This window comes from Microcaecilia unicolor, chromosome 11, assembly GCF_901765095.1.
Source record: "Microcaecilia unicolor chromosome 11, aMicUni1.1, whole genome shotgun sequence".
NCBI classification, from domain to species: domain Eukaryota; kingdom Metazoa; phylum Chordata; class Amphibia; order Gymnophiona; family Siphonopidae; genus Microcaecilia; species Microcaecilia unicolor.
The window spans coordinates 51,560,357-51,584,651 of NC_044041.1; the positions used below are offsets into that span (position 1 = coordinate 51,560,357).

Genomic DNA, 24,295 nt, shown 5'->3' on the forward strand with positions numbered 1-24,295 from the left:
CAAATGGCGGCTCCCAGCCCTGCCCAGTGCATCCTGGGATGTGTGGGTGGGGGCTACACACCATATAAGGGAGTTTCAGAGTAGAAGATAACAAGTGGTGTTGCATAGAGATCATGGATGACAATAGAATTAAGCAAACAGATATAGGAAGAAAACAGTTCAGAATATAAGGTAAAGTGATGATGTATTACATTTACAGTTCTTGATTGTTGTGGTATGCCTTGTTGAAGAGATAGGTCTTCAGAGATTACAAAAGTTGATTAGTTCGTAAATTGTTTTAGGTTAAGCGGTAATGCATTCCACAACTGCGTACACATTCCACAACTGCGTACACATGTAGGAAAAGCTGGATGCATGTGTTGTCTGTATTTTAGACCTTTACAGCTAGGGAAGTGAAGATTAAGGAATGTGCGGGATGATCTTTTAGCATTCCTGGTGGCAATCAACCAGGTCTAGCATGTAGGTCGGGGCATCTCCATGAATGATTTTATGAACTAGAGTGCATACCTTGAATGCAATATGTTCTTTAAGTAGAAGCCAGTGTAACTTTTCTCTTAGGGGTTTTGCACTTTCATATTTTGTTTTTCCAAATATGAGTCTGGCTGCAGTGTTCTGGGCTGTTTGAGTTTCTTGATAAATTGTTCTTTACACCAGCGTAAAGTGCATTGCAATAATCTAGGTGACTTAGCACCATTGACTGTACCAGATTGCGAAAGATGATCCTTGGGAAGAAAGGTCTTACTCTTTTAAGTTTCCACATTGAATGGAACATCTTTTTAGTAATAAGTGGAAAATAGGGTTAATCGGAAGGAGAAAGTTGCTTTTGCATCATTTGACTATTTTGACATTGGCTTCTGTCTGCCCCTGTGATGGCCCACTGGCCTTTCACACTAATCAGCGCCTGTGCACTGAAGCAGGGAGAAGGGAGCAGAGGGCAGATGGCCGGATTCTTCTTCTGTCTTGTAAATGAGGAGCTTTTCCTACCAGCTTAGACCTGTACAGGAAAAGAAGCATTATATTTCTGCCTAAGATAGGGGCACATGTTTTTACACAAGCATACCTGGTAATGTACTATGGTGAATGGCAACAGTGACTCCACTGAGTACTGTGTACTGTTACTATGGAATGTAAGAAAGCTAATTCCAGTAGCACCTTTTCCATTAACTTGGGTCACTAATGCAGTACAGAGATTTCAGGTCAGCTACCAAACACTATACCAGTCCTTCAAGTAACATTAGTTCAAAGGATTTAAAAGATATATGTATAGAAAAAAAAAACTCATATAAGGGAGGAACTTCAAAAGTCTTGGGTTCATTATGAGAAGTAGCTGATTAACTCCAACCAGTTAAAATGTCTCCCATCTGATGAGCTAAATTTACCAGCTAAATATTGAAATACTAAATGTATCCAGCTATAAGGAGGAACCAAAGTCGTGGCTAGTTTCAAGGACAGGGCTGAACTCAATTAGAACTGATTTTCGGCACTATCCAATTAAGGGGCCCTTTTACTAAGCTGTAAGCACCTACACGCACCCAACGTGTGCCAGTTCTGAATTACCGCCCGGCTACCATGTGGCCCTTGCAGTAATTTCATTTTTGACGTACATCTGCTACACGTGTCTGAAAAATATTTTTTCATTTTCTGGCGTGCGTCAGCTACGCATGCCAAGTGGCATTTGGCGCGTGTAGGTCATTATCGCCCGGTTACTGTGTGAGACTTTACCGCTAGGTCAATACCCAAAATGGATGCGTGGCAATTTTTTTTGCCACACGTCCATTTTCAGCAAAAATAAAAAAAGTCATTTTTTGCAGGTGCGCTGAAAATGATTCTGCGCACACTCAAAACAAACGTCTACACCACTGCAGGTCATTTTTCAGTGCACCTTAGTAAAAGAACCCCTAATTATTTAATTAACTCTTCAGCAGAAAAATAGCTAGCCTATCTCTAGCTGGGCAAATTTTGTCGGCTAGATTTAAGCAAATTTTCCGTCAAAAACCTAGGGGCCCTTTTACTAAGCTGCATAAGTCTACACTTGCCCAACAAGCAACAAAATGGGTTATTGCCTGACTACACATGGCTCTTGTGGTAATTTCATTTTTGGCGTGCCTCCGACACACGTCTCTGAAAAATATTTTTTTTTTTCAGTCACACTAACCGACATGCGCCAAGTGGCATTTGAAGTGCGTAGGTCATTACTGCCCAAATTCTTTACTACTAGGTCAATGGCTGGAGGTAAGTTCTCAGACCCAAAATGGACGTGTGGCAATTTTGATTTTGCCGCATGCCCATTTTTGGCAAAAAAGGGCCTTTTTTACAGGCACAGTAAAAAATGGATCGGCACGCACCCAAAACCCACCTATACTACCGCAAACCATTTTTCAGTGCGCCTTAGTAAAAGGACCCCTAGAGAGTTTGAGATGAAACACTATCCAGATAAAATTACCAAGTTATCTTCAATGGTCCATAGGTTTTTGAAAGGGACCAGCCAATGTTTAAACGTTTATAATTCAGGCTTTCAAAACTTCAGTACCTACCTACAGGTGACTATGGGAAACCCACAATGAACTTGCATGGAGCTCACAATTAGAATTAATTTTATAATAATCAACATGTTTGAATTTTGAAGCAGAAGATAGAATTCTGTGTGGTATCTGTATGGAAACATGCTGAGGACAACCCTTACAGTTAATGCATAAACTTTGCTCTTACCATGCATTCATTTTTGCATCTACAGGGTGATAAGTGCACAACTTTACTGCCCTTTAGTAAAATGGCGCCTTTGTTTCCTGAGATCTCAATATATTGGCAAAACCACAGCTCATACTGATCAAATTTCCCTCCTGGCCTAGGCTTACTTTCTGAGGTTAGAACCATTGCTCTAAATGTACATAGCCCCCCCTCCATTATTCTATGGAACCCAGAGGCAATCCTTCATATCATTAAGCATACCTTTTAAGTGTAGAATGTGAGAACAATTTGGACTTACCATCATTGGGATATTCCAGGCCATGTAAACATGTGACTTGAATTCATCCATCCACACCTCTGCAGCTCGCAAGGCATTGCGCTTTGCATAGTAATCAATGTCATTGTTGTAGGGTTTTTTCGTGCGCTCAATGTGGGCAACTCTGGAGCAGGGTAGCACTTCCATGCTTCCACCACACTGCCACACCTAAAAGAACATGGCAGAAGTTTTAGATAGGAAATGGCATCTCTGTCCTGGAGGAAGCTGCGTAAAACCATGACACAGTTACTGACTGCCTGTTCAGAGCATAAATAAATTAATCTGATTTTGAGGAAAACTTAAGCTTTGCCTGTTTTTGCAGTCTGTGTTGCATGAAGTGGAGAGGGAGGTGGGATGCTGAACCAGCTGCTCGTTTGGGGAGGCAATGCCCCCTCACTCTCCCAAACTACACCCATGGGTGCCATATATAGAATCTGGGGATAAACCCAGATTGTACCACACTTTAGTAAAAGGCCCCCTTATATATAAGCCCTCAGGGGACAGGGAACATAAGAACATAAGAATAGCCATACTGGGTCAGACTAATGGTTCATCTAGCCTAGTATCCTTCTAACAGTGACAAATCCAGGTCACAAATACCTGGCAGAAACCCAATCAATACCTATAGTACCTGATTGTAACTCACCTTTAGCTATTACTGAAAAAGGTGTGAGTTAAGTCAAAAGAAATAAACCTGGGATTCTAAGTACCTATAGCATTGCTGAACAACAATCACCTGGTTAGTTTCTGGAGTGTTGGTGTCTGACATTAATCAAGCACCAAGTTGTAATTAAGTTTTGCAAAGAAAGATTTTAACCCAGAGACAGGTACGAAATCAGTGGTACCCAGTAAGACACAGTTTGGGATACATCTACCTACAGTAGGTAATCCCCCAGAAAGGGCTCCTCAGTCTCATAAACAGAGTTAATTTCTGCTTTAATTATTGTTTTTTGAAACTGCTATTAAGCCAAACTGATAGTAATATAGTGGGAATCATCATTTGGGATTTCACACTAATTATCTTGATCAGTTATACTATGAGCAAAACGGTAATATTAAGCTGAGCAGGCATCAATATTGATGCAAATTACAGTCAGCAAAAAACAGTTAATACCTACAGAGGAATAGCTGTTGCTAATTATATAACTGGACAATAAAGATGCAGTGAGAGACTGATAGAAACAATTTACATCCAACAGTTGGGTGGTTATCTAGATGGATGCTTAGAGCAGTAAGGTTCTGATGGGGTATACAGATCACACGAGGACAGCACAACTGTGAATTGTAAAAGCAGATATTTTACTTTAATGAGAAAGTAACACAAAGGACATTGCAATGGCCAACGTCCATGTTCTTTATGGAGAGATTTTTGTTAAAGATGCGTAAATACAAGGCAGGCTTCCTATAATGTGGAATCGATTCAGTTTAACAATAAGAGTTCATAAAATTTCAGACAACATCAGATCTGAGATGAACAGAAGAAAATGGGATTTTTGTTTTTGTACATTATATTTTTTATTGATTTTCATCCTCAAACTCAAACAATAGAACACACACATTTTCTACAGAACCATGTAAATTGCCAGAGAATATGACAACAACAGAAACCCAAGTAACACATTATTCTGACTTCCATCCACATTATAATAAATAAAGCTTCATTCTCCAATCCCTCCCCTCCCCCTTTCCCACCCCCCCCCTCCCCGGTGACCCAGAAAAACTTAGAACAGCAAACTCTCAAAATAACCCTTACTGGCAGCTCTATGTTTCTTCAGGCTGCCACAAAATGGATTTTTACGGGAGGACTGCTGAGGGGAAAGGTCTTTATGATCTAAAATAAAGATGGTGATTTTGTTCACACCAGGTTATTGACGTGTAATCTTTTGTTGATGATATCCTTCTGAACTTGCTTCTTTACCCATTACAGATGGAATGAAAGACAGTGGTTATTGCAGACTCTGACCTAGTGCCTTCGTTTTGTTTTCTAGAAAATGACCACTGGCAGAGGACACCAATAAACAGTCACTATGTTCGATAAGATGGTGAGAACAGAAAAGAAAATCCAGTTGCTTGGCAATTTTTTAGGACAGCAGAGATCGTATGCATGCTTCAGGGAGACCACTTCAAAGAAATTACAGAAGCAAAGCAAGCCAAGGAACAGCTCATATCATCAAGATGCTGTTCGAAGTCACCGCAGGAAAAAATAAAAGCTATGCTTGCTGATTTTAAACTGAAATAACTGAATGGGTCTTTTGTTAAGGAATATAGGCGTGGATAGGCTTTCTGCTCAGGAAAGTCTTCAGGCAAACTCTGTGGACTGATTTGTCTATGATTTCTCTCAGATGGAGGAAGGCATGAGACCAGAGCTGGGAGAATAACAGGGGGGTATACATTTGTGTAAGGGAGTCAATAATTTCTCTACAGATTTACACAGACTCTGTAACTAATGAGCGACTACAGATTTACACAGACTCTGTAAGTACTGAGTTAATAGTGGGAAGACGAGAGGTTATGACTCTTTCTAAAGGGAATGTCAGGTAAGGGCTATGTTTGTCAAAACTCAACCACTGAGTTTGAGCACTGCCTTCCTGAGGTGTGCTTGAGCTCAGAAGAAGTACCCAGGCACTAGGAAGAGGCCGAGAGGTTTTGTGTGGAGATTATGTAATGGAGTTGTTTCATAATTTCCACCCAGAAGCAGGAGAATGAAAACTACCTGGAAGAGAGGGTCAGCTCAGGATTAGATGAGGGATAGATTATCAGTAGAGAAGATCTTGAACCGAGTATTAGTCGCCTTGGCTTGGCTACTTAACTTCCACTAGGACTTAACCCTTGTGGCTCCTATAACTATGATATTCAGGCAATGACCTTCATATTAAGAGATTCTTAACCCATTCATTCAAAGAAGAGAACAGCATTAATCTATAGAACACTTGTATGTTAGAATGCAGTGGTATATTATAAAAATGCACTTGATATTTTTTTGTTACTACTACTATCTAAAAGAGAGGTATTGAATAATGAGGGACGAGCTACCTTCATGCAGAAGTCCAGAATCAAGTCTCAATGTGCTAGTTCTGTTGTATATATTTAACTCTTCTTAAAGTCTGTTTGGATATAAATGCAAGCAGCACACTATTAGCCACCACGTTTATACAAAGTTCATGTGAATATTCCATCACTGTTTCATTATTGCTACCAAGTATTACATATTTGGGGCATTTGCTTAAAACTTTGATGGTTTTGTTTATCCAGACCTTACATGCACATGGCATTGATTTTTAAACCCAAAGATGAAACCTAGGGTGGTTGAATAATTAAGTATAAACTGGGTTGTTTCTGACTTTATTTGTTTTGGACTGCTTTGGGTCCTACTGATCTGTACATCTGCTGTCTGGAATTTTGGAAGATGGAAAAGAGGAAATAAAAAATACATTTTGGATGTACTCTGTTGATATTGTTTACTTTTGCAATGTGTGTATGGGTGCCTGTTCTGGTGTGTGCATGTGATAATGTTTGAATAACTGTCTATAATTATGTCTATGATTTCTGAACATGAAGCATCATTAAAGGACAGACGTTTAAATGCCCAGTTGGGTATATATGCTAATCTCAACTTTATTGATTATTTCAGACACATCCCATGATGTTACTGAATTCTATTATTCTGTCTCACTGTATTTTCAAATGTAAGCCACATTGAACCCGAGTTTGCTTGGGATAATGTGGGATATACATGTAAAAAAAAATTCCTTTATCCTCCAATTTTTAAGACACTGCCTATCCAACTGGATGGTGATGACACAAGGAAAGCAAGTTTGGTCCAGTGAAGACTAACTCAAAATAACCTGTTCCTTAGCCAGACTCTAGTATTACCATATTGAAAATGCGACCATACCATGCCTTTGTGGTTATGTTCCACTAATAAGTTAAACAATTAACTGACTTTCTTGAAAGGATTATATAACCTTTGGATGCATGGCTAGGAACAAAAACACACACTTACTTATGCAATATCACAATTCCTTATGTACAGGCACAAAGCAACCTAGTGTTCACATTGAGCTCCTTTATTATCCACCAGAAAGAGGAGAAAGAGCTTCCAGTTTTGGCACAGTATAAATCATCACAAGAACAAAATATAAGAAAACCAATGGACTGCATTAAGGGCTTATAGCCCATTTAGTTATGCTTAAACAAATGAGAGATCTGCATGAAACAACATATTTATTTTTATTATTTTGGTTTAAAAAACCACTTGCCCCTGAAACATGCTCAAAACAGAATAATCCATCTGTGTATCTAAAATGTAAACTTCTACAAAAAAGATGAAGTGAAGATGTGATTCCATGTGCCCCAATGAAAGAAGAGTTTAATTTTACTTCCATTTAATTTCAATATATTCCATCTTCATAACACCAGACTTCCCAAGGCAGATTACAACAGTTAAGAGGAACCCATCAGGAAACAGGATATCCTCACTGAGATTTGGCCATATATTACTGTATTGTATAGAACATGTAGAAATATGAGCATAAAATACAGAGTTTATTGCTGCTGTTTCTACCAGCTACAACAATTTTTAATGTTGTTTTAGTGATTTTCAGTTTGATTTCATGATATATATCTACATATGGGAAACTGTCAAATAAATAAAAAAGATGTCAAATAAAAAAAACCACACGTGGGCAGTCATATGCATTTGTTATTTTTTTTATATGGAAATACCTTTATTGTCATCATAAGCAAAAATAAAGGTATATAGTAACATTGAAATCCACAATACAGAATTGCAAATAAGAAAGCAAGCTCTGGGCACTGACAAATACATTTTGAATATAACCCTCCCCCTTCACAGACCCCTCAAAAACTCCCCCTCCTCCCCTTCCATCCCACTCCCTGATTCCCTCCTAACAGACAGAATGCAAAACCTAAGAGGTTTAATAAAACAATATAAACCTCACAAGTTTGCTATTGTTCTTAATAGCAATTTTTATTTTGTGACCAATATGGAGGCAAGCTCCACCCACTGCCTTCAGCCCAGATAATGGGCCAGTTAGATTCATGCTATCTCCTGTCATTAAACCTCCTTGGCAGAGACTATAGGTAGGATCTAGCCAACAGGAAGTCAATGGGAGCGGAACACTGGAAGGCAGCTCTAGTTACAGAGATTATAGGTAGGATACAGCCAATGGGATGGCAGCTCTAGTCGCAGAGATGCTAATCTCGATCTAGCCAGTGGGAGCAAAGGACTGGAAGGCTGCTCCAGTTACAGAGATAGCAGGTAGAATCCAGCCAATGGGACAGCAACCCTAGTCACAGAGACTGTAGCTAGGATCCAGCCAATGAGAAGGCAGTGGAGGGCAGAGCACTGAAAGGCAGCTCTAGTCATAGACTGGTTGATATTCAGCTGCAGTGGTCAGCATTTTTATGTCAGTCACCAGCTGTATTCCTGAATATTCAATGCCAGGCCATGTCCAGGCCATTGATTTTATAATTATACATGTAATAAGTAGAAATAAAACAAAACATAGAAAATAAAATAATGATACCTTTTTTATTGGACTGCCTTAATACAATTTTGGTTAGCTTTCGAAGGTAACCCTTCTTCAGATCAGAAATAAGCAAATGTTGGCAAACATCAGTATATATAAAGATGGCTTTAAAAGTGGACTAACACGGCTACCAAATCACTTTACTTAAGATAGAAAATACCGCGTACAGCTGCATGAAAAAACAAATGAACAAACATTGAAAAAGAAACAGTCATCTTTATATGTTCTGATGTTTGCCAACATTTGTTTATTTCTGATCTGAAGAGGGTTACCTTCGAAAGCTAATCAAAAAATATATTAGGTTAGTCCAATGAAAAAAGGTATCATCTTATTTTCTATGTTTTGTTTTATCTCTATTTATTACCTTTAAAAGTGGAGTAACACAGCTAACACACCACTTTACTCATAATTATACATGTATTCCTGGGCACACACAGTTTTAAGGGGGGGCATGATTGGGGAGGGCCTGAAAAGTGTCTGTGTATGTACTATTTTGTAACAGTACACGTATACTTCAAAACAAGGGGAGAAAGCATGCAGAGCATGGCTCATGGAATTTTTTACAACCCCTCTGCATGTAAATACATGTGTGTATGTTAGGGGGTTGCTGGGTATACGTATACATGTTTATGTGTGTGTATATGTATGTGTGTGAATATGCATGTGCATGTGTGTGTGTGTATAGTATAAATCTGTGGTCCATAAGATGGTAGACTACTATAACTCCTAAGATGCCTGCTTTTCTCTCTATATAGGGCAGGGTCTGGCCAGCTCTGTCACGCAGTGAGTGACGTAAGGTCACTGGGAGTTTGCAGACAACATTTCAGCATGAGTTCTTATCTAACATCTCTTGTAAGCACGGCAACAGGGAGGAGTGAATAACGACGGGACACAAGCCCTAGGACTACCAAGTACAAGATTTGTGGCTGGAGGTCGTGAGACTAGTTTTGCAGGAACAAGTAAAGCCAGAAGTTATTTTTAGATAAGGGTACCAACAGAGACAGCAGCAGATGTGAGAATGGTCACGTACACACAGTTAGATAAATGTATAAAAGGAATGTTTGTTACTTCATATATGGGAACTTTGCTAGCACTGAATAGTGCTTTGCTTCCAGGCTGGTAGTTCCTCTCACAGGAAGAAAGAGACTCTTTTTGCATGTACTGTAACTGTAAATTGCAAAACAGCAATTAGATGTCTATTCCTATATGTACAATAAATTTGCTTCTATGATAATTTATGATTGGCTAATGGTGTATCTCATCCTGTGATCTTTAGGCCAAATTAGTTTATCCAGGGAATAAGAACTCTGAAGGTTTAGCCTTTCGTCTTGCAGCCTGTCTGATAAGAAGCACAGGTAAAGGGCTAAACAGTGTGTATGTGTGTGTGTGTTTTCATGAGTGTGTGCACTTTCTGTGCCTTCAATCAGGAGAGAAGATGAGGGGAAGGCTATTTGAAAGATGCAATATCTTAATCACGATCAGGCTTATTTTCGAAAGAGAAGGGAGCCCATCTTTCAACACAAATCGGGAGATGGGCATCCTTCTCTCAGGGTCACCCAAATCGGCATAATTGAAAGCTGATTTTGGCGTCCCCAACTGCTTCCCTTTGTGGGATGACCAAAGTTCCTGGGGGCATGTCGGAGGCGTAGTGAAGGCAGGACTGGGGTGTGCCTAACAGATGAGCGTCCTCAAGCAATAATGGAAAAAAGAAGGGCATCCCTGATGAACACTTGGCCGACTTTACTTGGTCCTTTTTTTTTATGACCAAGCCACAAAAATGTGCCCTAAATGACCAGATGACCACCAGAGGGAATAGGGGATGACCTCCCCTGTCTCCCCCAGTGGTCACTAACCACCTCCCACCCCAAAAAACAACTTTAAAAACTTTCATTTTTTTTTTTTAGAGTATGGGTGAAGGACCTCCTTCGCTATGCCTTCATCCCTGCGACGGCAGTTGAGGACGTCCTTCGATATGCCTCCATCCCTGCGCAGTTGAAGACGTCCAAAATGTGGATATTTGTGAGAAGAACATCCATGCCTACTATGCCTCTGACACCTCCTTTATTTATTTGGATTACAAGTAGCAGTAATGGGATTTGAGCTGGCCACCTCGGAGTGCAAGACCAGTGCTTAACCGCTAGGCCACTCCTCCATGCCATGCCACTCCACTCCCTTGAAATTTGGCCATCCCTGTGGGGGGGGGGGCAGTATGCAGGCCCCGGGGGGGAGGTATGTGTGTGTCAGCGGAGGCATAACGAAGGCTGGACGTCCTTCTTTCAAACATTTGGACGTCCTCAACTGCCCTCTCCCCACAGGGATGGCCAAATTTTAAGGGAGTGGAGTGGACTGGACTGGAGGAGTGGCCTGGAGTGGAGGAGTGGCCTAGTGATTAGATCACTGGTCTTGCAATTTGGAGGTGGCCAGTTCAAATCCCACTGTTGCTACTTGTGATCCAAAATCCAAATAAATAAAGGGGGTGTCAGAGGCATAGCAGGCATGGATGTCCTTCTCACAGAAACATCCAGGCATGGACATCCTTCTCACAAACATCCACATTTTGGACGTCTTCAACTGCCGTTGCAGGGTCGGAGGCATAAGGACATTCTAATTGCCGTTGCAGGGACGGAGGCATAGAATATCCAGTGTACCTGAATGTAACTCACCTAGAGCTACTACTGAAAAAGGTGTGAGCAAAATCTAAATAAATAAATAGCGAAGGACGTCCTCAATTGCCATTGCAGGGACGGAGGCATAGCAAAGGAGGTCCTTCACCATATTCTACAAAAAAGACAAACGTTTTTAAAGTTGGTTTTTTTGCATTCAGTTAGTGCATCAGTTAGTTCACTGCAGTGCTCCCTAGGGTGCCCGGTTGGTGTCCTGGCATGTCAGGGGGACCAGTTCACTACGAATGCTGGCTTCTCCCACAACCAAATGACTTGGATTTGGTCGTTTTTGAGATGGGCATCCTTGGTTTCCATTATCGCCGAAAACTGGGGACGACCATCTCTAAGGTTGACCTAAATGTTGAGATTTGGGCGTCCCGACCAAAATCGAAACGAAAGATGGACGTCCATCTTGTTTTGATAATACGGGTTGCCCTGCACCTTTATGGGGCCATCCTGCGAGGACACCCTCATGACAACTTGGGCGCCCCGTTCGATTATGCCCCTCCACGTTACAATGATGTTTACTGCAGTTTCTCCCATAGAAGTGTACTGGGACATATTTGGAGGGAATTCATTTCTCTTGTGCCACTACCACTACCAGCACACCTCTTGCAGGAACTTCACTTCTACAGCATAGAAACATTCTCCAGATCACCTCCTCCATTCCTGTGACTAGAGCACCTTCCAGTCCTTTGCCACCACTTCCTTCCCATTCACTGGATACTGGCTAGAAACTCTTGGCCAATATTCAAACCACTAAATCACTTGTCTGTGGCTATCCACAAGTATTCAGCGTCACTTAACCAGTTAGCAGTGCTGAATATTCACAGTTAGCGCCTGAGCCAAAACCGCTAACTTGTGGACATTCCAGGCTGGAGTTGGCGGTTAAAGGGTTAAGTGCCAATATTCAGTCCTTAAACATGTAACCCAGATCTTACTCTCACACCAGCATCCTCGAGCATTAACTAGTCTCAAGGTTGACCAGGACCCACAAACAGTTTTCTTTCACTCTCTCAACACTCTAAGCTGGGCGCAGGCCAGGGCTAGACAAAAATTTGGTAGGCCATAGGGTGTCAGTCAGGTTTCTTTTCCTTCACTTTACTAGTCCAAAAGTGGTACACTTTCCCTCCATTGCAACAAGAAAACGCCAGACTAGTTTTTCTTTATAATCCAAACTCAAACTTTACTGAAACTTCTGCAACAGGCATCTGTAGGATCATTGACAAGCGTAATCCCTCTGTTTGCACATGCAAATATGGCTAAAATGATCTCCAGTATATGAGTTCAGACATAGCCCTCATGTGCCAAAGGGGTAAGTTAACATTTGGTTTATGGATAATTACATTTAATATACCACCTTTCCTGGGGAATAAGAAACCAGTTTACAAATTAATAATGAAGTAAAAAAGAATGCCATTTAAAGATAGGAAAGATAGGAAAAAAATAGTATTACACAACCATTCAATATACTTGAAAATAATTTCAATCATATAGAAACCATTCAGTCAAGAAGACCAGGCATCCAGATCAATCAGGTGGGGGCCATCTTACCCTAAGTGACCACAGTATTCTCGACTCCATCACTAAAGGCTTCCATAAATAAGTGGGTTTTCAAGGCAGCCTTGAGTCTATGCTGCTATGCACTCCTGTCTTAACATACCTCCCAAGAATCATTTTATCAGTCTTTCAAATTCAGATTTCATCATATTTCTCATCATTCGAATGCTGCAAAAATACATTCTACAGGAAACCCAGAATCACTGCACTATTAGAAACCAGCTATCCTCTTCCCTTGGAACGAGAAGAGAATAGCAAGACACATTTACCAGTGCTGCATCCCAGTGCTTGTCACTTGCACAAAATGTAAAGAAGTCTTCTGTACATCAATTTTACGAAGGTATTTTTCTGGACTTTCAGTTCATTTTATTTTGCCCTCGGGCATCCCCACTGTGAATAACACAAGAGTTCTCTCCCCTCCATCCTTCACAGGGCCTTTAAATAACCTCTTTCCATCTTCCATTACAGTCAGCCTGTCATATAGGGAGTAATCATCTCTCCAATGATGGAATGAGGCAGCAGCAATAACCATATCTAGGGCACCCATGAGATATTTCAGTTAGATCGAAGTACAAGTATGCTGTAGTACACCCTGCCATGTCTTCCAGCCTTGCAGCAGCATTTGCAGATTTTCCCAGCTGTCACCACTAGTGTCTCGGTAGGAATCTTGGGCTATGTCAGTTGTCAGGGCAATTATGCTTTGCCTTCATCTACTGTCACTTCTGTCTACACCTGGGGAAAATGGTAATGCTGAACCTTTTGTCTGTTGAAAGATTTGGTTGGGTCTTGCGATGAAAGCCCTTTAGGAAATATGATAGCTGCAGCACCAAGTACATTAGATGTGACAGATGAAAATATACAATAGTGAGGGACAGTAGTGTTTACAGAAATGTTATTAATTTGGATTTGCTTGCACCTTTTTCAGTAGTAGCTCAAGATGAGTTACATTCCGGAGGGCTTCCAATCTAATTTTTGCACCTGAGGCAGTGACTTGCCTAAGGTCAAGGAGTAGCAGTGGGATTTGAACCAGGATGTCAAGGCCAGTGCTGTAGCTACTAAGCTAATCCTCCACTCAACGAATATGAAAACTTGTTAAAGATTCTCAGCTATTTTTACAGCAGACGTTTGTTGTGGAACATACATCCTTTTTTATAGTTACTACTGTTGGATGGAAGACGCACGATACAGGAGCATTTTCCTTGTTTAGCATCAAAGCTGCTATATTACCAAGACTGAACATTTCTGATGGGTTGCTGCTATTTAACAGAAATATGTTCCTGCAATGTGTGAAAGACTGTAATTTTGCCCTGTAGGATTAATTAGTGCGTTTGACCCTTTTAACTGCCCTCTTTTCAATACTTGTACATATTTGAGCTCGCCTCATCTCAAAAAGATATAAAAGAATTGGAGAAGGTGCAGAGAAGGGCACAAAAATGATAAAAGGGATGGACAACTACCCTACGAGGAGAGGTTAAAACGGCTAGGACTCTTTAGCCTGGAGAAAAGGCGGCTGAGGGGTGATATGATGGAGGTCTACAAAATAGTGAGTGGGGTAGAGCGGACAGATGTGAAGCATTTGTTTACACTTTCTAACAATAATAGAACCAGGGGACACAAGACCAATTAGAATGTGATAGGTTTAAAACAAATCGGAGAAAGTTTTTCTTTACTCAGCGTAGGTTAGACTCTGGAACTCATTGCCGGAGAAGGTAGTGATGGCAGCTGGCCTTGCTGAGTTTAAAGGGGGTCTGGACAGATTCCTGAAGGAAATCCATTGATCATTATTAAATTTTGGGTTTTTGTCAGGTTCTTGGGGTGGATTGGCCATGTCGAGACAGATGCTGGGCTTGATGGACCTTTGGTCTTTTCCAGTGGCAGTGCTTATGTACTTATGTACTTATGATGCTTAATCTAGTTTTTTGATTCCACAGCTCTAAAAAGTTGTATTAAACTGAGGGGTCCTTTTACCAAGCTGGGAGAAAGAGCCCTGCGCTAGCAGCAGGGACCATTTTTCTTGTGCGCCAGGGCCCTTTTTATCGCAGCGGGTAAAAAGCCCCCAGCACACATGGCCATGTGGTAACAGAACTTTTACCGCATGGCATGCGACAGGGAGCCCTTACTGCCGCCCATTGAGGTGGGGATAAGGGCTCCCACGCTAACCCAGCGGCAGTTACTGGTTTTCTTTATCCCCCAGAAATGACGCATGCTCGGAAGGGACTACCGCTGGTGGCCGCATTGGGCTGGTAGTCCTGGAATAGTAACTGGTAAGCCAGTGTTGGGCTTACCGCCACTCTTTAAAAGGGCTTCCTAGTTTGCATAAATATCTAGAAAAAAACTATGAAATACTGTTTTCAATCTCTTTCCAGCACTCTGGGATACATTGTTCAGCATTGCAGAAACCCTGGAATAGGATAGAATTGTCTGTAGATGGTTGAGGGAAATTCTTGACCCTCTGGAATTCAGGAGAACAACAAGGTAGGGCTTAATCTGACTTGCCTGATCAACATATGCACCATAAAACAGTAAACGGCAGCAGATAAAGACCTGCATGGTCCATTCTGTTTGCCCAACAAGGTGGCCAGAGCTGTACCCACCACTCTGGTTAGGTTACACTCCTTAATGATTGAACACTGGCATCACAAGCAATTTATTACCATGCCTTTCACATAGAGACAATTCAATATGAGTCACAATATCACAACACGCATCTTGTTCCCATCGTATATTTGCTCTTGGTCCCTCAGCTATATGGTAAGCTGTATTGTAGAAACTATTTAGCATCATATCTATGTTAGTTGAATGCTCTAATGCATGCTTATTAGGTGTATCATTAGTATTATGCTAACATTGTATTATATCTCTGGTATTTGAATTCCACTGCTGTAAAATGTGTATATTTTTGATACTATTTTACGGTAGGTCTATCAATAGGTTTCAATTTACTGTTTTCACGTTTACCTCATTTATTATATTTATGTTTATTCTTGATTATTTTACTACTGTTGTGCTGTTAACAAATTGTAAGTTTTATGTTAAACTGTACCTGCTGCACACTGTCTTGGGTGAATCTCTTCATAAAGGCAGTTAATAAATCCCAATAAATAAAAGTAACAACACCATGTCAATAGTCTGAAGATTGGTTTATTATGATGTTCATTACGATAATGATTAAACCAACAATCCAACCATGTTGCTAATTAGAACAGTTTACTCTCTAATTTGAGCCTTAAGATGTATTCCCCTTCCCAACAGAGATACATAACACCCACACTCTAATCTATGATATTAAATGTGATATAAAATACATATACTTTATCCTGACCTGTCTTTTTTGCCATTTTTGGAACAGATTGTACAAGTCTGACCAGCCCTGCCCTGACTTCCCAACCTTTTGGTGTAAGCCATATAAGTACACTTCTGCCCACATGTAATCACATCAACAGCCAGGAAGTCATTATCTTGATTCCTCCTATTTCCCTATAAGGATTCTCTGTGTTTCATCCCATGCATTTTTGATTTCCGCCACTGCTTTTGTCTTCACCACCTCCACTGGGAGGGTATATCTAAGCATCCCACACCCTTTCCTGATATTAACTCCCTAAGTCTACCGCCCTGCAACCTCAATTCATGTCCTCTAGTTGTACCCATTTCCCTGACTATAGCAAAGATTGTTTGTATAGTAATACGTTTCAAGTATTTAAACATCTGTATCATAGCAACATAGTAAATGAGGCAGATAAAGAGCTGAAACAGTCCATCCAGTGGAGGAGTAGCCTGGTGGTTAGTGCAGTGCACTTTGATTCTGGGAACTGGGTTCAAATCCCACTGCAGCTCCTTGTGACTGTGGGCAAGGCACTAACCTCCCATTGCCCCCAGGTACAAAATAAGTACCTGTATATATGTAAACCACTTTGAATGTAGTTGTAACAATACCACAGAGAAGGCTGTATATCACGTCCCATTTCCCTTCTCCCACAAGATAAACTCATTTTACATGGTATGTGATACTTTATATGTATACCGAGTTTGATTTTGTCCTTGCGCATTCTCACACCCCTATCCCTCCTACTCTAGGGAATGCATATTCAGCCCTCCAAAACTCTACAAGAAATCCACTGTATCCACGTATAGGTGCCCCCTTCACCTATAAGGCCTATTGGACTGGGTGTACAGGGGGAACAGTGGATTTAGGGGGTTTTGGGGGGTCTCAGCAGACAAGATAAGGGAGCAACGGTGAGCTGTGTACCTGGAGCACATCTCTCGGCCCATGACAGACCCCTTTGTAAAAAATTATTAAGAATTATTAGTGCACACTTAGTACACACAGAGGGCATAATCAAATGGGGTGGCCCAAGTTTTCCTGAAGGCGTCCTCGCAGGACGTCCCGCGAAGGGGCGGGAAACCCGTATTATCGAAACCAAGATGGGCTTCATCTTTGTTTCAATAATATGGTTGGGGACGCCCAAATCTCAACATTTAGGTCGACCTTAGAGATGGTCGACCCCGGTTTTTGGCAATAATGGAAACCGAGGACGCCCATCTCAAAAATGACCAAATCCAATTCATTTGGTCATGGGAGGAGCCAGCATTCGTAGAACACTGGTCCCCCTGACATACCAGGACACGAACCGGGCACCCTAGGGGGCACTGCAGTGGACTAACTGATGCACTAACTAAACGGAAAAAGCCCTTCCCTTACAGATCCCTTAGTGGTTCGGAAAGGAACGGGCATGCATGAGAGAAATCGCATGCAAATGAGCTGCTCACTGTTAGCTCATTTGCACCCAATTTCCTTCCTAAGGAGGGGAAGCCAGTGCAGAGCAGCCAAGCATTAAGTGTGGCTGCTTTGCGCATGCCAAAGTTGTCTTCTTACATGCAGACAAGCTGCGTGTATAATAGCCGTTAGTTTATAGTTTACATTCCTCAGCTAAAAGATCTTCTGCTGCCACTGGAAGTAAACTAATTAATTATTATTATTACTACCACAGTCTTTTTTTTTTTTTTTTATATTTTATTTATTTGCATTTCAATTTTAAACACAAGCATTTACATCTTGTTAAAGTAAATCGGAGCGAAACAGTAAATAAATACTAAAGGAAAAAATATAACTCTTTCTTAGACCACCTAATCAAAAGAGCAGTGAGGGCGTTAAGAAACCATGGTGGATTAATATAACAAAGAAAAAAAAGAAAAAATCAAAGAAGGCCTGGAGAACACCACTTATACTATCTTAATCCAGCTTTTCTTAAATCTTAGAAAACTATCTAGCAACTTTTTTGATTTTTAAAAATTCTTTCAGTTGCTCGGGTTCAAAGAAAACATATTTTTTATCTAAGTAATTTACGAGACATTTACAAGGGTATGATAAAAGAAATCTAGCACCAGGCTTCGCGTCTCTTCTCTAAGCAGAAGGGAAAGCTTTACGTCTATCCTGAGTGGTTTTCACCACATCAGGATAGATCCAAATTCTATCCCCTAGAAACATTTTTGTAGAATTTCTAAAGATATTTCAACAAAGAGTTTAAGTCCTGTTCAAACACCATTGAAACCAGCAAAGCTTTCTTTCCAAAACTGTTATATTAGATTGTTCAAGAAAATCTGTTAAATTTTGTAAATCCACTACTTCTTTCGGCTTTTCTCCTTGCTTGAAATCAGGAAGATAATAGATCTTACTAATTGGGGGAATTAGGTCAGAAGAATATTGAAGAACCTCCGTTAAATATTTTTTAAACATTCACTCGCATTGACTCTGAAGATCTTGGAAAATTCAAAAGGCGTAAATTTAAACGCCTATTATAGTTTTCAAATTGTTCAATCTTGCGGTGTAATCATCCCTCTATCCTTTATAAGCTTATCAGTTTTAAGTTTTAGATTAGATATGTCCATCTGGGTGTCTATATTCACTTTTTCTGAATCTTTCTTAAAAGTCTCAAATGCAGAAGTTAGTAAATCCAACCTTACTCACAACCGGAGCAACTGTAGTAGTAAGTGTTTGTATTGCTGTCCAGATGGCTTCTAAGGTTATCGCCTCGGGAGCTGTATGCTCGATGTTAATTTCTTTCCCCGGCGTTTCAGCTTGTGCTCCAGCAGTTAGATCTTCCTCCACACCAACATCGGGAGTTTCCGGAGCGTCTAGCACATTTCTGAAAGCTGCTGGGCAAGGCGGAGGATTTAAATCCGGCGAGGATAGAGTTGTTGTATTTCCAGTGAGAGCGGCGTTCCACCGCTTCTCCCAACGCGGGAATCTCACTCGAGCTGGTCAATCGTGGTGTACTGGTGGCGAACCTATCTAGCGTCGTCTAAAAACAAAGCGGTATTCACAGCCACTGCCGGTAGGCTCTTCACCGCTCCCTTCCTTTTTGTATGTGGCATTTTAAAAACCGAAAAAGAGTTTTAGCAAGAAACAAATTACTCCGAGGAAAGGTTCAGAAGCTAGAGAGGCGTCCTCCGTTCAATCCGCCATCTTGACACGCCCTACCACGTCTTATAACCCGCAAATAACACGAAGTTCACTGCGGGTAACAACAGACAAAAACTGAATTACAGGAATTACAATGCTGAAAACCAATTATACATAATTTCCAAAAAACTTAGGGGTCCTTTTACTAAGCTGCGGGAGAAAGGGCTCTGCGCTGGCAATGGGGGCCATTTTTCCCGTGTGCCAGGGCTGTTTTCCAGTAAAACCTAAAAAAAAATGGCCACGCAGTGAGATAACGCTCAACCAGTTGCCTGTGACGGGGAACTTTTACTGCCACCCATGAGGTGGTGATAAGGACTCCATTGCTAACCCTGCAATAACTGGGCAGCTTGCTGCGATAACCCAATTATCGCCAGGTTACCACCGGAAATGACGTGTGCTCAGGGCGGGACTACTGCCGGCAGCCACGTTGGGTCGGCGGTAGTCCCGAAAGAGCGAGTGGCTTATCGCTGCCTGTAAATGGGCCCCTAGTTACCACGAATTCATAAATTTCTTAAAAGAAATGTCTTAAGGGCTTTCCTAAACTGAAGATAATCACAAATTCTTAAAAGAAAAGAAGAAAGAGAATTCCAATACTGTGCATGTTGATAAGAAAAAATTACAGTAACAGTCCTGAGATGTTAATCTCACCATCCATAGATTCTGTTCAGAACCTTATTTTCAGCCTATCCAACTAATTGCCTCAGAATGCTGTTGGGCCTACCTGGGCAAATGCCATTCAGGGGGCTCAGTCACTGATTTTCTGGGTAATGCCATACAAAATCTTTACTGACTGTCCTGGCGTCATCAGAAACTCTGGAGGAATTGCTGCAAGGCTAATTCATCTTGACTAAGTTCTAGAGAGAAGCATGTTTTTTTTTTAAACTTTACCTCTCTAGTTTTGCCTCTGATGCAGCCTACTGATGAAATATGGCTAAGTCAGGCATAAGAATGTATTTGGTTGGATTAAAGTCCTTGCTATTACCTTCTACAATTGTTGGTTTGCTATGTATTCTGCTATTATCTGGAGGAGTAGTCTAATGGTTAGTGCAGTGGACTTTGATCCTGGCAACTTGGGTTTGATTCCCACTGCAGCTCCTTGTGACCTTGGGTAAGTCACGTAACCCTCCATTGCCCCAGGTACAAAACAAACTTAGATTGTGAGCCCTCTAGGGACAGAGAAAGTGCCTGCATATAGGGGTCCTTTTACTAAGCTGTGGGAAAAAGGGCCTATGGGGGCCATTTTTCCCATGCACCAGGGCTCTTTTCTCCACAGTTGGTAAAAGTCCCCTCCCCCCCAAAAAATGGCCACGTGGTGAGAGAACTCTTACCGCATGGCCATGTGGCAGGGAGCCCTTACTGCCACTCATTGAGATGGCAATAAGGGCTCTTGTGCTAACCTGACGGTAACCGGGCAGCATGCGGCGAAGCCCGATTACCGCCGGGTTATGCCTTGCAAGCCATTTCCGAGGGTTTTCTTTTTCCCCTGCAAATGGCACATGCTCGGGGCGGGACAATGCTGGCAGCCGTGTTGTGTTGGTGGTAGTCCCAGAAAAGTGAGCGGTAAGCCTGCATTGGACTTACCGCCGCTCTGTAAAAGGGCCATATAATGATTAGTAGAACAGTGTCAGGGTGAAGCCTGAAGTTATCCAAATAATTTCCAGTGGCTGCCTTTACCTGACATCCAGCTTTAGCCCAGCCCTGAATATCCAGGTACAGATGTAAATGCCATAGTTGGTGTTTGAAGTCACTGATCTCATCTCATGGTTTTCCAGTATCATCTTTATGCTGATGACACCCAGCTGTATCTCTCCACACCAGACATCACTGTGGAGACCCAGGCCAAGGTATCGGCCTGCTTATCCGACATTGCCGCATGGATGTCCAACCGCCACCTGAAACTGAACAGGCCAAGACGAGCTTATCGTCTTTCTACCAAAACCCACTTCTCCTCTTCCTCTGCTCTTGATCTCAGTTGATAACACCTCATCCTCCCCGTCTCATCTGCCCGCAACCTCGGAGTCATCTTTGACTCCTCCCTCTCCTTCTCTGCGCATATGCAGCGACAGCCAAGACCTGTTGCTTCTTCCTCTTTAACATCAGCAAAATTCGCCCTTTCCTCTCTGAGCACACCACCCGAACTCTCATCCACACTCTCATCACCTCTCGCCTGACTACTGCAACCTACTCCTCACTGGCCTCAGCACTTAACCATCTATCCCCCCTTCAATCCGTTCAGAACTCTGCTGCACGTCTCATATTCCGCCTGAACCGTTATACTCAAATCACCTCTCTCCTCAGGTCACTTCACTGGCTTCCGATCAGATACCGCATACAGTTCAAGCTTCTCCTTCTTACCTACAAATGCACTCAGTCTGCAGCCCCTCATTACCTCTCTACCCTCATCTCCCCTTATGTTCCTTCCCGAAACCTCGCTCATAGGACAAATGCCTCCTCTCAGTACCCTTCTCCACCCACCGCCAACTCCAGGCTCCGCCCATTCTGCCTCGCCTCACCCTATGCATGGAACAAACTTCCTGAGCCCCTACACCAAGCCTCCTCCCTACCCATCTTCAAATCCTTGCTCAAAGCCCACCAATGTTGCTTTCGGCACCTAACCTTTATACCTTTCAGAAAATTTAGACTGCCCCAATTTGACTGCCCCTACTTGACTGACTGTACATTTGTCCATTAGATTGTAAGCTCTTTGAGCAGGGACTGTCCTTCTATGTTAAATTGTACAGCGCTGCGAAACCCTAGTAGCGTTTTAGAAATGTTAAACAGTAGTAGTAGTAGTAGTAGTATTGACTGAGGAATTTGAAGGGGGAGGGTTGTTTTTTTGTCTCTTTTCCACCAGAAGTGGGTATAAGCATGTTTCTGAAATATTAACCCACAAAGGAGTGGTTTTTTTTTGTACAGAATGTGGTATAGTTGAGGTCCCTTAAGCATATACCCTAAAAGAAAACCATGAGATACTGTAATGCAAAAGATGCTTCTACTTGAAGTATTTCCGATTTGGCCATTCCAACAACCAAATCAATAATTGAGCTTTTTTTTCTGCTCAATTCACATCACATCTAAAAGACTTAATTAAAAAATGCTAATTAAATTGTTGCTGGAAGAAGATCAGCATCTCAAATTACAGTGGGAACCAATCAGCAGGCAGAAGAAAATCTATTCACAACAAGTTAATTGGAAATTTAATAGAATGTGCTGTAGCTCAGCTGGTAACAACAATTAACCTTCAATTACAGTTTGTGTGTTTGAGTATAGGGTGTACAGTACTGTGTACAGTAAAACCAAATGCTCTCTGCCAATCACTTGAGCATGTTCAAACTTCACAAGGGAAAAGCAAATAATTCAGAATCAGTTTTTGACAACATCTTGTTATTTGGTTTCAAGCCCTTCTGCGTTGGTAATGAGTTAATCCTTCCGAATGGACATACATGGCTTCCTTTCAAAGCTGGCGACATTCTTTATGTTCTGATGCCAGGCTTCATGTAATCCTCATTGCATCAGACAGATACAAATTCAGATAATTAGCAACTGCTTAAATTAGAAGGTCTTAGGTGTTCTTGTGTGAAGTGTGGGCCTGGTTGAAATATTACTACTATTACTTATCATTTCTATAGCGCTACTAGATGTACGCAGTGCTGTACACTTGAACATGAAGAGACGGTCCCTGCTTGACAGAGCTTACAATCTAATTAGGACAGACAAACAGGACAAACAAAAGATAAGGGAATATTAAAGTGAGGATGATAAAATAAGGGCTCTGAACAAGTGAATAAGGGTTAGGAGTAAAAAGCAGCATCAAAACGCAAATATTGCTGAGCTTAGATGCAGAAGCTGATAAAGATGAATAGAAGGATAATTTTTTTTTTAATACTGTTTGATTGAAATGGATGGTTGAATGGTCTTGGGTGATTGTGCTTTACTATTTTTATGGAGTTCTTTTGAGATGTGTTAATGTTTTATTTTGTTATTGTAAAACCGTTTTGATTTGCTATGGTAGGGAAACAGTATATCAAGTGTGAATAAACTGTAAACTTAATGTCAAAGCACTTAGCACATCCTAAAGAGAAGGCATTAAGTGCTCCCATGTTAACTTTCTGCAGGTACCAAGCATTAATGGGAGCATTAGTGCACGATCTGCAAATAAATAAAAAGAAAAGGCTTTAAAAAAGTGCTACATTAAATCTGGGCTTACATGTAAAAAGAAAAAAAAACCACTGACGTGGAGGCAGGGTCACCGAGGGGGGGGGCAGGGGGGGGGCAGGGGGGGGGGACAAGATTCTCCAGGGCCTGGTGCCGGCATTGCTGATTGATTTCCTGCTCCTGTGTGCCGGGTTATCACGTTATTGTGTTAACTCTGCTCTAAGGGCCACAGGTCCTAATTCCTGCCTAGTCCTGCCTCTTGTGTGAAGCACTTCCTGTTTCCGCAAACATGGGAGGGCATGTGGCAGGAAGAAGGACCTTTGTGGCAGAGCAGAGTTTAAGTGATCCCAGCAGACAGGAGCAGGAGACAAATATTAAGCAAATAAGCAAGCCCGGGGGTGTGTGTGCGGGGGGGGGGGGGGGGGGGGGGGGGGGGGGGAGAGGGTGTTTGCCCCAGGCCTGGCCTTGTCTGTTGGTGGCCTTGGGTAGAGGAACAATAATAAAAACACTATGGAGAAATCCAGGACAGCAGAGAAAAGTAGGATTGTCGATAAATCTTCCAACAATAAACACAGTTAGTTATGAATGGGTAACAGAGAAGATATTTATTGTCAAATCATTACTGAGACTCGACACATGTTTTTCACTTGGCGCAAAAGATACACGCACCCGTACGCTTGTCAGGAAATTCTCACAAAGGTGGTACACTAAGCATTCTTTTGCTCTACTGCATGTACTGTAGTAATTTTGTTAATCTACACTAGCAGACTCCTGAAGTAGGCTGTAATGCCAAAACATGTCAAGTCTCAGTGATGATTTGACAATAAATATCTTCTGGGTTACCTATTCATAACCAACTGTGTTTACTGTTGGAAGATTCAACAGTCCTATTTTTCTCTAC

General features: G+C 41.6%; 1 protein-coding gene across 1 annotated transcript in view; it reads right to left on the minus strand.

Annotated features, from left to right (window-relative positions):
* GALNT9 (polypeptide N-acetylgalactosaminyltransferase 9) overlaps positions 1-24,295 on the minus strand; it is a 369,632-nt gene that overhangs the window by 96,331 nt on the left and 249,006 nt on the right. Inside the window, exon 7 of the mRNA XM_030218539.1 lies at positions 2,987-3,172. Coding sequence (XP_030074399.1) covers positions 2,987-3,172 — 186 coding nt within the window. The remainder of the gene's footprint in view (positions 1-2,986; positions 3,173-24,295) is intronic.